Genomic DNA, 13,302 nt, shown 5'->3' with positions numbered 1-13,302 from the left:
TGGAATTATAGTCACAAAACTAATTAAAATAGCCAAAATATTACATTTACGTGGCTATCAAATTTTCTAACAAAACACATAGTGAGCATACAAGATATTTTAATCCTAAAGCTTAATGACAACTGAACATCTTTAATATTGATTAACCAGAGCAAATCCAATGCAAACTAAAACCCTAAAGAAAGTTAACCTCAATTTCACATAAGTTCATGGTATTTTGATTGTATTCTAGCTTCATACTTCTTTTACTTCAAAAACACAAATGGATTTAACCGGAGCTTGCAAATCGGATCTTCACTTGGATCCACTCTTTCTGATCCACTCGCACAACTTCTTAAGCTTCTTGTCCCCTTCAACAGCTCTCGTTGCCTTGCGATTCTGAACACGAGTGGTACGGAATTAAGAATGTTACAACATGTGTCTTCAAGGCGGACGGTTGGAGGCACGCGGTAACAGCCGTGAAAAAAAGGATGCTAAAGAGCTTGCATGGCTGTGGGCCTTTCACAAGGACACCATGAAAGAAGTGATGCAATAAGATTAACCGCATCAGAGCTTGCATTCGGCAATAGTTCAGAAAACCGCACACCAGGAAAATCAGGAAACCGATAGCTTATGTTTTCAGCAAGATCAAGTCCCGAGAACCACGTACTTTCAGTTGGGGTGCCTAACACTCGACAGATTTTATGCATTACATCTGCTTCAGAAGAACCTTGAAACAATGGTCGGTTGGTAAATAACTCAACCATGATTGCACCAGCAGCCCACATATCAACCGAAGAATTGTAAAATGACGAACGTAGAAACACCTCCGGAGCACGATACCATAACGTTGTAACATTTTGAGTGTATGGCGGTTTACCATTCGTCTCGCGGGCCATACCAAGATCGCCGATCTTTACCGTATTCTTGGATACAAGAAGGTTCCCAGGTTTGAGGTCACGGTGAAAGTAGCCTTTCTTGTGCATGTGTGCAAGACCTTGAAAGATTTGGAAGCACAAGTTTCTTATTTCGGTTTCGGAGAACCGCTTCATTCTTGCAACCATAAGCTTGTAGAGATCGCATTCCATGCATTCAAATATCAAGAATAGTGTGTTGTTTTCTCGTATGACCTCCTTAAGTTTTACGATATTCGGATGATTGGCCATCTTGATGAGTGATTTGACTTCTATCAAGTTCATGCACTCTTCCGCTGTGTGATATTCTTCGAGGAGTTTCTTGATCGCAACAACCTCTCCGGTCTGCTTATTCATGGCTTTCCACACAACCCCATACGACCCACGTCCAATTTCCATGATTCTTTCATATTTCTCCATAGCGTATAGACTGTAGTGTAGTGAGTTTTGAATGAAGTAGTATGTTGAATATGAGATTAGGGTATGTTACTTATTTATACGGTTTTATATATCATCTTATGCACAGAATGTCGGTGCTTAGAAGTTCTATTGTTCTTATAGTTGTAACTGAAAAATATTATTGTTTAATTGATACAAGTTCTTTCAATTTAATACGGGATAAGTATATCCACACAATTCAAATTTGCATATCTGAGTTTTAAAAATATACACGTAGGTGGAGATATGGACCATTATGATGCGACTGTTGTTTGGTATAGAGAAAAATACTCTGGTTGGGAATTGTTTGTATTGAAAATGTATTGTACTCAAACTAGGGTTACAGAATAAGGTGTTTATATAGAACACCATTTTATACATTTACCCCTACACTATGACATATTGTTTACTTTCCGACACTCCCCCGGCCATCAAGTTGAGTAGTGGGATCACCAATACTTAACTTGCTCAAACAACTACTAAAGGCGTTTCCGTTGACGGCTTTTGTGAGTATATCTGCGAGTTGATCTTTTGACGAAACATACGGGAGTTCTATGATTCTTTCTTCCAGCTTTTCTTTGATGAAATGTCGATCTACCTCCACGTGTTTTGTTCGATCATGTTGAACTGGGTTTTCTGAGATTTGTATTGCAGCTGTATTGTCACACATAACTTTACTAGGAGCCTTTTGGGAAAAACCAATGTCTTCTAGCAGCTTCCTGATCCAAAGAACTTCGCTTAAGCCTCGAGCTATACCTCTAAATTCCGCTTCTGCACTCGACAGAGCGACTACCTTCTGTTTCTTACTCCTCCAGGTAACGAGGTTTCCACCAACCAAAGAAAAATATCCTGATGTTGACCTTCGGTTTCCCTTATCTCCTGCCCAGTCTGCGTCAGTATAGATCTCAACATTTAAATGTCCATTTGTTTTGAACAATACTCCATGGCTTGGAGTTCCCTTGAGATATCTTAAAATTCTCTGAGCAGCTTCCATGTGAGCAACTTGAGGTTGATGCATGAACTGGCTCACCACTCCAACAGCATAAGCTATATCAGGGCGAGTGTGAGAGAGATAAATTAGCTTGCCCATGAGCCGTTGATACCTTTCTTTGTCTGCAAGTTCTCCATTGAGTTCCATGTGAAGATTGTGGTTCACCACCATTAGAGTATCTGCTGGTTTACAATCAATGAACCCAGTTTCTGCTAGGAGATCAAGGACATACTTCTTTTGGCAGATGAAAATTCCCCGTTTAGACCTGAGAACTTCTATCCCGAGGAAATACTTGAGATTCCCAAGGTCTTTCATTTCAAACTTTGAAAACAGATTTCTTTTCAGCCATGCTATTTCTTCTATATCATCTCCGGTAATAATCATGTCGTCTACATATATGATCAAGCAAGTTACAAGGCCGTTTCTTCTCTAGAGGAACAGAGTATGATCAGCGTTACTTTGGTGATGCCCATACTCTTTCATGGCCAAAGTGAACTTCCAAACCATGCCCGAGGAGACTGCTTTAGCCCATAAAGGGACTTTTTCAACCGACAAATTTCCCCTTCTTTAAAACTCCCTGAAAAACCTGGAGGTGCTTCCATGTAGACTTCTTTTGTTAGGTCTCCATGGAGAAAGGCGTTTGTAACATCAAACTGTTGAAGGGGCCATTCCTTATTGGCTGCTATGGAGAAGAGAACTCGGATGGTATCCATTTTTGCAACCGGAGAAAATGTCTCAGAGTAATCGATCCCATACGTCTGAGTGTAACCCTTGGCTACAAGCCGAGCTTTGTATCACCCAATGGAACCATCTGGTTTATATTTGATTGAATACACCCACCGTCATCCAACTGTTTTCTTTCCTTTAGGAAGAATGCACTTCTCCCATGTGTTGTTTTTCATAAGAGCACACATCTCCACTTCCATTGCTTCTTCCCAGTTCTTCTTACCTTGAGCTTCCTTTACGGAGTCAGGTATTTGTTCAGAGTATAGTGAAGTAACAAATGCTTTCGCACTGTTAGATAAGTTCCCGTTGACCATATTAGCTACAGGATACCTTGAATTTCTGGTTTCCCTCTCTGGGGAGTACCGTTTTGGAGGAACCCCTCTATTGGCTCTAGGAGGAAGAGAGTATCTTCCGGTTGTCTCTGCTGCAACCAGTGGTTCAACATGTTCAACCACTGGTTCAATTTCAACATGTTCAACATTTGGTTCAACCTGTTCTGTAGGCTCTGTTGTTGTCTCATAGTTACAAGACGGCGCATGACATTCAGGGTTCTCAGTATTTCTTACCTCAGGTATCACGTTGGATGGACTTTCTTCGGTGGTACTGTGCTCCGCAGATTGTGTGGCTGTGTTTGAAGGACTCGCAGTACTGTGAGGATTTTCTGTTGTTACTTCTTCAGATGAGGGAAGTTGGGTTAGCCAACTCAGAGGGTCTATACATTCATTCTCCCCCTGACCACTGAGTTGGGTGTCATAAAAGTATTTTGTTTCAAGAAAGTCAACGTTCATTGTGGTGAACATTTGATGAGTTTTTGGATTATAACACCGGTAACCTGTTTGGTCGATCCCATAGCCGACAAACACACATTTCTCAGCACATGGGCCGAGCTTGTTTCGGTTGACTTTGGGTATGTGAACAAATGCGGTACACCCGAAGATTCGAGGTTCAAGTGTAAGGGGATGTGGAATACTGGCAGACTTAGACAGACAATCTAAGGGAGTCTTAAATTTAAGAGCTTTTGTGGAAAGCCGATTCAGGAGATCCACGGAGGTTGCAACTGCCTCCGACCAGAAAGATTTAGGAACCTGAGATTCGATCAAAAGGGCTCGAGTCATTTCAAGAATAATACGTTTTTTCCGTTCGGAAACACCGTTTTGTTCGGGGGTATGAGAACAAGAGGTTTGATGAACTAATCCTTTGGTTTTAAAGAACTGTTTCATGGATGTATTGACAAATTCTCCCCCATTGTCGGATCGAAGGATTTGGATTTGAGTTCGGAATTGAGTTTGAATCATAGCATAAAACATGATAAATTTTTCGTAAACTTCGGCTTTGTTTTTTAAAAAATATACCCATGTCATGCGAGTGCAATCATCCACCAATAGTATAAAGTACCGAAGACCCTGCCCCCCATCACAGGAGCAGGACCCCACACATCAGAATGGATTAGTGAAAAAGGTGAAGCAACTTTCGTATTGCTAGGTTTAAATGGTTGTCGATGGCTTTTAGCACGAAGACAGGTTTCACAATCTATTTTTCCATTTGAAGGGAAGAGTTTTGGAAACAAAAGGTGCGAATAACCTTGGGATGGGTGTCCCGAACGTCTATGCCATAGCCAAGCTTCCCGGTTTTCGGTTCCATGTGCCAACATCACAGTACCCTGTTGAGTGACTTCATCCACATAGTATAATCCTTGGCGCTCAGTACCACGTCCGATAATCACACCCGTCCTGATATCCTGTAGAAGGCAAAAAGTAGGATGCATTAGTACCGTGCAATTTAGCTCTTTGGTAATATGGCTAATTGAGAGCAGTTTGTGTGATAATGATGGAACATAGAGACAATTTGATAATTTCATAGTTGGGGAAATTTCAATTGTTCCTCCTCCTCTCACTTGCATTGTTCCGTTATTTGCGGTATGGATTTGAGTTTTTTGAGGATTGGTTATTGACCGGATGTCTAACGGTTCAAACGTCATGGTGTCAGTGGCACCAGAATCGAATATCCAAGAATTGTTTTTTCCATGATTGATTTCCATTTTTTTGTTTTTTTTTTTGTGTTTTTGTAATTTTTTGTAAATAAGCTGTCGGTACGGATAAGACAGCAGACCAACGTATTTAATAAATATGTTGGACACTTGAACTCGCGTTCAAGATTTATCAATTATGCCGGGAACAAAACTGGGCAACTTAAATCCGTCAGAATAACAACGCAAAAAACGTTGTCTTACCGGCGTATTTATCAAATACGCCAGGTAACTTGAACTCGCGTTCAAGATTTGAGCCCGAACAAATCCGCTAGCTTTATAAACTCTCGTTCATAAAGTTACTTGAGTAAATCCGCCAATACAGTAAATAGACTAAACTGCTTTTCATAAAAGACACTTCCTCCAATAGCCTTTACTTCCACCAAAAAACTAACCCTAATTTATCCTTGCCGTCACTTTCTCCAACAGCCTTTTGTCTTCGAAAGTAATAAAAAGAATTATCCCACTGAGTTGTTTCGAAAATAATAATAGGGATCTCCTCCTTGTGCTTCACGAAAACAATATACAATAATTGCCTCCACAATAGGTTTCGAAAATAATAAAATAGATGTATGGAACCTCTCCACTTGCTGCCGTCAATTCTTTTGTCCTCTGTTGTTCTTTTCGAAAACAAATGATAGGTGATTTTGGTTTTTGTTTTTTTTTTTGGTTTTGTTGAGATAGATTGAAGATGATGAACACGGTGTTTATGGATCAGAACTCTGCTCTGATACCATGTTGTTTGGTATAGAGAAAAATACTCTGGTTGGGAATTGTTTGTATTGAAAATGTATTGTACTCAAACTAGGGTTACAGAATAAGGTGTTTATATAGAACACCATTTTATACATTTACCCCTACACTATGACATATTGTTTACTTTCCGACAGCAACGAATATTAATATTACATACGAAGTAGAGTCCCTTGATATTTCTTTTTCTTTGCATTTGTCAATAAATAATTATTCAAATTTAAGGAACACTACTTCCACTTGTTTGTTAAAGAAAATAAATAATTTGATTTTTAAAAAGTGATATTTGTAGGTCCAACTAGCGGAGGATCTAGTCACCTAATCCTTGTATACGAACTGACCTGGTTGTGCGGAATCCAACCGAGAAAGCAAACCGAGATAAGAAACACAAAGACACAAGATTCAACGTTTAAATAGCTCAATGTATTACTTAAATAGAAAGTTTGTTTACAAAGTTTCAACTAGAGTAATCTCTCAAACTCTCTCTGAATACACTGTGTTCTCTTGTTCTGTGTTGTGTCTCCTTCTTTCTTGCGTTCAGTTGTTGTATATATAAAAGACCAGTCGACGAAACGTGATGTGGTTGACGAAAGTCTCATGGGTCGACGAAACATATCATTACCCGATGAAAGGAGGTGTTGACGAAACCTCATGATGACGAAACTAACAGGAGTTTCGTCATGTGTCTTCAAGGAGTTTCGTCATCAGCATGTTGTAGGAGGGGTTTCGTCATGTAGGGGATCAGGAGTTTCTTCAAGATCACATGCAGGAGTTTCGTAAAGGACTTGCAGATAATAAATAAACAACAACAAAACAAATTCACGTTTCTTACTTTCATGAAGATATAATATGTCATCACATGACATCATCATGACATCATCATGGTGATGTCATGGTGATGTGGCGCTTCGGGAAGGCTCGCGGCTCTTCGTGCTTCGCGTGTCGAACTCTGGGGTGCACGACGGAGGAATGTCGTGACATCGGGCTTGAGCCGAACCTAACCGAGTCGAAGCGAACCGAGTCACGTCCACATAATATGTATCAACAAACTCCCCCTTGGACGCTACTTGTAAGGTTCATCTTCCATGTCTTCCATGTCGGAGGATCTTCAAAGTCTTCACGTGTCGTTAGTAGAAAGTGTATCAACAAACTCCCCTTTTTCATTTAGGAAGTGTGTTAACAAACTCCCCCTTAAAATAAACTCTCCCTTGAGTTATGCTCGTGAAACTTTTGATCTTCAATCCATTAGATCCTTGTGGTGTTGATGATAGGTCAGCGGCAATTCGATCATCTTTATCTTTTGTAGGTCCCCTTGATGTGTATGGATCTTCACAGAATTGTCAATCCGATCAAGAGTGCGGAATCCTCTTGATCAGAATATAGCAGAAATCGTGTGGAAACAGAAACAACAATTCACTTTCAATCTGGGTTTTCTATTGATTATCAATCTCACGAATTACAATCAATCCAAAACCCTAACAACCCTAATTTTCCCTCTCAAATTCGTCCAAGCCCTAATAGCTCTCACGAATTTCTCACACAAACTGTTTTGGCTGATTAACTGATTAACCTAAACCCTAAAGCCTAACCATGTTTATATAACACAAGGTTTACTATTTGGGCTAGGGTTTGCAACATGGGCAAAGCCCAATTCGTTTCCCCTTGACCCAAATGGGTTTAGTTTAGCCCAAACTCTATAACTAACTATTACAAAGCTAAACCCGTTAACCGTTTATCGTTTAACTAATTACAAGATATCCAAAGACCAAATCTAAACTGTTGTCACAGAATATGCACCAACAAACTCCCCCTTGACAATAGCTTCGTAAAAACTTTGTCTTCAGTCTTCTTGCAATCTTCATGTAATCTTGCACTGTCTTTGGTCTTTGGATAGCTTCAGCTTCAATAGCTTCTGTCAGCAACAGACTGTCAACAACAGACTCCCCCTAAGCTGATGCATCCAAGCACCAAATCTTCAACACGTTAGCGTTTGAGTAAACTCTGGTTTAGCATTTGCACATCAATCTTCAAACTCTTCAATCTTTGTCTGCAATATAGAAAGGAGGTTCTACCATGCATCCAATCAAACTCTCATCTTCACAGCAACTTCTCAGTAACAGACTGCTTCAATCTGTATACTATAAAACAAACATCTCGAGAAACCATAAGAATTTTTCAACAAAGTTAAATAAATTATTATTTTTCAAGAGATAGTTAAACTGTATCACAGATTAAGCATTTTCAATTTCATCACCAACACACAAAACTTTTTGTTCAACACACAAGAACCTGCATGATTTAAAATTTTGAACTCACTTTCTAACACCGTCTCCCCCTATCAGTAACAATTCCTCCACGAATAACAGTTTTCCGTACGTTAAGAATTTTAAACAGAAAAAGACACTATTTTTGGATTTTTATATTTTCTGAAGCAAGTAAATACAAAACAATAAACACTCTATTTTTGTGAGAATCACTGGTAAGAAGATCATATCAGCACAATCAAACTGTTTCACATAATTAGATTATTCTTTTATGTTTTAGTGAAAAGCAGTTCAAGACGATTACCAGTATGTTTGTCCACTTAAACAAAATGCATGAACATTTCAAGTACCATTACCGTATGATACGTTAAGGTAATTTTATTTCTGATATATTAGCGTGTCCCACAACAGGATATACCCCCACGATCAAGGTATGCACAAAGATTCATCGTAGTAGGTGAGTATACTGATGTCATCCTTTAAGATATCATGACGGTGTCTAGATCTGCATATAATATGTGTTATCATGTTTTGATTTCTTAACAATGAACACCCAAATAAATACTAATCAAATCCTGGAAATATAAACAGCACACTCTATCATGCAAGTATCTTCCCTACCACATATTTCATAAGTCCAATCCAAATTTCTGAAATCTTAACTGGGAATAGGTTGAGAAGAGAACAGAATAGATCTTTAGCAAAGATGATATAATATACAGATCAAATGAGATTTTCTCAGTTTGATATAGGTTTCTTGGGTTTCTTTTGGGCATTAGAGGGCCTCTTTCTGGTGTATTAGATCTATAGCGCGACAACGTACAGCTAGGTCAGCATGTATCTGGATGCAGCAGAAGCTTTCATTGCCTAGCACCTCCAGGTCAGCATATATCTGGATGCAGCAGAGGAGGTACACGACTTTTTTCAGAGAAGATTTCAGAATCAGATCAAAATTGTGTGTATCGGGAAAACATACAGACAGTCAAATAGAAATGAGCTAATTCCAAGTGACTTTCTTTCCTGGGGTCATGTAAAATTTTAGTTCTGAACAGACAGACAGCCAAGATATCCCTAGATGAAATAACAGTATAAAGACCCAAAACTTCAGATTTTGGCAATCTATCAACACAAGAATTAAGGTCATTAAACCATACACCACTGATGTGTTCCCCACTCATATTCAGTTCATTTAGGTTTATATCACATTGGTAAGTTGATTATTTCATGCTTTTGCCTACTGGTACATCATATGATGAAGCTGCTATCACACTTAAGCAATTTAGGTTCAATTTCAGTGTGACAGTCTAACTTGCTGATGTACTATCATTTCTCTTTTTTCACACAGTGATAACTCATTTTTGATTTTTCAATTTTTTAATGTTTTTGATTTTTCAATTATTTTTTATTTTTTATTTTTAAGAAAAACAGTAAACTATTTACAAAAATTCTTATGAAAAACCAGTTATTCAGGATTCCTCATCCCTTTGAGTTCGACTAAGTGTTCAAAGCGAGCCCTGTCAAATGCTTTAGTATAAAGATCTGCCAGGTTATCTTCTGTGTCGACTCAGCACTTTGAACTACAAATTAAATCATTTAATATATATCAATCATCAATCTCACACCCCCCTTCATGTGCCTGAAGCAGCCAATATCAACATAAGTTGATACTCCTCCTTAGCAGCTCCTGCACACACTAACTTAAGAGATTAGTTAGATTGGGGGACCCAAGCCTTAATGGTGTTGGGTCGTCCAAATTCACCAACCACTGGAACATCCATCCAATATCCATTACTCCTAACTGGAGTCTTGGATCTTAGACCTGTTGGAATTTGATTTTGATTTCCACTAGGTCTTTGGTCCTGAGGGTTCCTATATACATTTGGACAATTTGACCTTTGGAAATTTTGATTTTGAAACCTTGAATGTTTTTAACAAGTTTATAGGTCACTTGGGCCAAGCTTGGCCCACATGGCCTAAAGCTTGGCCCAAGTGACCTATAAAGGTCCAAAACCTAATATAAACTAACCCGGTAAAGCCCAGTTCATAACCATAGCCCGTTGGATTAATTTGATGCGTCAGTCTCACACTTTAGGGCCTAACATTTCTAATGCCATTGTTATAAAAAGTTCGACCACCATTATTTTGGTATCGATTTTGATATTGACATTGACTTCTGAAATTATTAGAGTTATAATTGTTCATTCTAGGTGAACTGCTTCTAGGTCTCTGATATCTGCCTGGTGGAGATCTAGGCTGAAATCTAGGTTGATTTCTTTGAAAACGTGGAACTTGTGGAGTTCCTGTTCCAGCCTTATCTACACCAACAGCAACATTTTGTGGTTGCTTAGGAGCAGATTTCTTTGGAGAATTTGAACCTTTCTCCTCACTATCACCACTCTTCTCTGGTAATTTCCCTCTATGTTTGTCACTCATTTGTGCTTCACTATTTTTGTTAGGACAGCAGCTAGCTACATGTCCCTTTATGTGACACCTGAAGCACGATCTCCTTTTCAAAGACTTCTTAGTAGGAGTCTCTGAGGTAGATCCCTTATCAGATGGTGATGATGCTTGGAAGAATTTTGGTCAGTTTGCTTAAGTTCAGATGTTTCTATGTTCTTATTTTTTGAAAACTCTACATTTGATTCTTTTTCAATAACAGCAGTTTCATTTTTCATATCACTACCTTGAACAAAATTAATCTTTTTAACAAAAGTTTGATTTTTGCTCTTAGGAGGTGAATTTTTCTTTTTCAAAGGTTCCCTGTTATTGTTCTTCTTAGCATCACCACTCTCAGACCCCTTACCTTGACTTGATGTAGATGCGAAACTACTTGGTGCGGTTGACATATAGGTTGCTAGCTCATCTTCATCAGGCAGGAAAGAATAGTCATGACTAAGAGGAGGTGGGACTTCATTAAAGCCCTGGAAGCCCACAGTGGTCTTGTCATTACTCTTCTTTAACCTACATATCATGTGTTTCATAACAAAAGACGAATCTCTGAATTGACTTAATTTCTGTTCAAGTTCAACAATTTTGAGTTGAGCATCTGACCACTCTTTGTTTTTATCAGAAATCTCTTTTGTTTTTTCAGCCATCATTTCGTGAGCTAAGTCTATTACTTGAAGTTTTTCGTTTAATTTGCATTTTAAGGCTTCGATTTCATTTTCATAACCTTTTATCTTCTTCAAGTATAGAGATTCATTTCTTTTAGCAAAAAAGTTTGACTCTTTTATGCTAGACATCTCGCTCACCAGACTTTGATTTTGAGTTGACAACCTGTCAACCTCACCCTGTAGTTCACGACACCTCAAACACACAGAATTAGATTGTACCTCTTTCTCATGAACTTTTGTGGTTTGATCAGCAACAACCTTTTCAGCTTCACTCTCCTTCTCTACTTCAGCATCCACTTTTGCTTCAGCATTCTCCACTTGAGATTCAGCATCACTCACACTAGTTTCAGCCTCATCAACTGGCACTATCTCTGCCATGAATGCCTGAGTGGCACTCTCATTTCCCTGATATCGCTTTTGTAATGCATCCCACATATCCTTTGAATTAGTGTACTTTTTGAAGGTATGCTTGATGCTATCAGGTAACGACATTTTGATTGCAGCCAAGGCTCTCTTTTCAGCCTCATATATCTTTTTATCATCAGCTTTCATGTTGACATAGGCTGTTACTCGTGGTCTGCCCTTAAAATCATGTACTGTGTTTTCGTACCCATCTTCAATACATACCCACATGTGTGCATCCTGAGATTTAATGAAGGATTTGAAGCTGTCCTTCCAAGTAAGATAATTCTCCACCTTCATCATCTTAGGTGCATTCAATTTGGTCATGTTTGACATTTTAAACGAAACAGACTGACAAAACCGTACAAAATATCTCCGAAAACAGTGGTTACCAAATTACACCTTTAGAATCGTCTCGAAAAGACGAATCCAATGATATATAATGTCAAAAACCAAATTCGGGATTTTCCAGAGTTTTTTTTTTTGCCCTAAAAATCCAAGGAATCTAAAGGTGCAGACAGTTCTGTCAAACGAGCAACGGATCAACTTCTATTTTCAAAACACTGAAATTTTTCCGACGCTTGCCAACGAAAATTCCACCCCTTAAATACGCTGATAAATTCGCTGGGTATGCCGTTAATTTCGCTGGTCAACTGGTTAATTTTGCTAGTCTATTTCGCTGAAAAGTTCAACTTCGCTGATCAGTCAATTTCGCTGGTTAATTTTGCTGTCAAATTCGCTATTACGACGACTGTAAACTCGCAGAAAAACCGTAATAATTTCGCTGTGGAAAATTACACAGTTACCAAAGTCGCCTTTGGATTTAAGTTCGCCGATAAATATGCTGGAACAGTTAATTTCACTGGTCAGACAATTTTGCTGACTTGTTAATTTCGCTGATCCAGTATAATTGGAAACTTAATCTGATCAAAATTTTGAAAATTTTCCCAGATTCTTCTAACACCTTCCTGCAGAATCGAAACAGCAACAATATCAGTATTTTACGAAAATCAGCAAGAACCAGAACGAAGAACGTGAAGAACACGAAGAACAATCTTCGAATTCCAGCCAAATATTCTTCACAAACAACCAAATATTGTCCCGAAAACCTGCAAATCAGCAAACAAACCAATCAAAAGATCAAAATAGCCAAAAATTTCGAAAATTTTATCAAACCCACAAGAAAAATTTCGAAACCCTAATTTCAGGTTTCAAAAATTTTCGAAAATTTTGTCCTGTTTCTGCAGCAAACAATTCTGAACCGAGCCTTCAAGAGCCTAACGCTCTGATACCAATTGTAGGTCCCCTTGATGTGTATGGATCTTCACAGAATTGTCAATCCGATCAAGAGTGCGGAATCCTCTTTATCAGAATATAGCAGAAATCGTGTGGAAACAGAAACAGCAATTCACTTTCAATCTGGGTTTTCTATTGATTATCAATCTCACGAATTACAATCAATCCAAAACCCTAACAACCCTAATTTTCCCTCTCAAATTCGTCCAAGCCCTAATAGCTCTCACGAATTTCTCACACAAACTGTTTTGGCTGATTAACTGATTAACCTAAACCCTAAAGCCTAACCTTGTTTATATAACACAAGGTTTACTATTTGGGCTAGGGTTTGCAACATGGGCAAAGCCCAATTCGTTTCCCCTTGACCCAAATGGGTTTAGTTTAGCCCAAACTCTATAAC

At 38.6% G+C, this 13,302-nt stretch overlaps 1 protein-coding gene across 1 annotated transcript; it reads right to left on the bottom strand.

Moving 5' to 3' along the window:
- Window positions 1-473: 473 nt before the first annotated feature.
- On the bottom strand, window positions 474-1,313 carry LOC110936843 (cyclin-dependent kinase F-4). Its single transcript, XM_022179259.1, has one exon. It carries the CDS (start codon window positions 1,311-1,313, stop codon window positions 474-476), a length of 840 nt encoding a protein of 279 aa, XP_022034951.1.
- Between the last annotated feature and the right edge of the window lie 11,989 nt (window positions 1,314-13,302).

Source organism: Helianthus annuus, chromosome 1 (assembly GCF_002127325.2).
Source record: "Helianthus annuus cultivar XRQ/B chromosome 1, HanXRQr2.0-SUNRISE, whole genome shotgun sequence".
Lineage (NCBI taxonomy): Eukaryota > Viridiplantae > Streptophyta > Magnoliopsida > Asterales > Asteraceae > Helianthus > Helianthus annuus.
Note: the sequence above shows the minus strand (reverse complement) of the source record. Positions and strands in the feature narration are given on the sequence as shown.

Coding starts and splice junctions, on each gene's coding strand:
- LOC110936843 (XM_022179259.1), bottom strand. CDS start 1,313: ATGGAGAAATATGAAAGAATCATGGAAATTGGACGTGGGTCGTATGGG.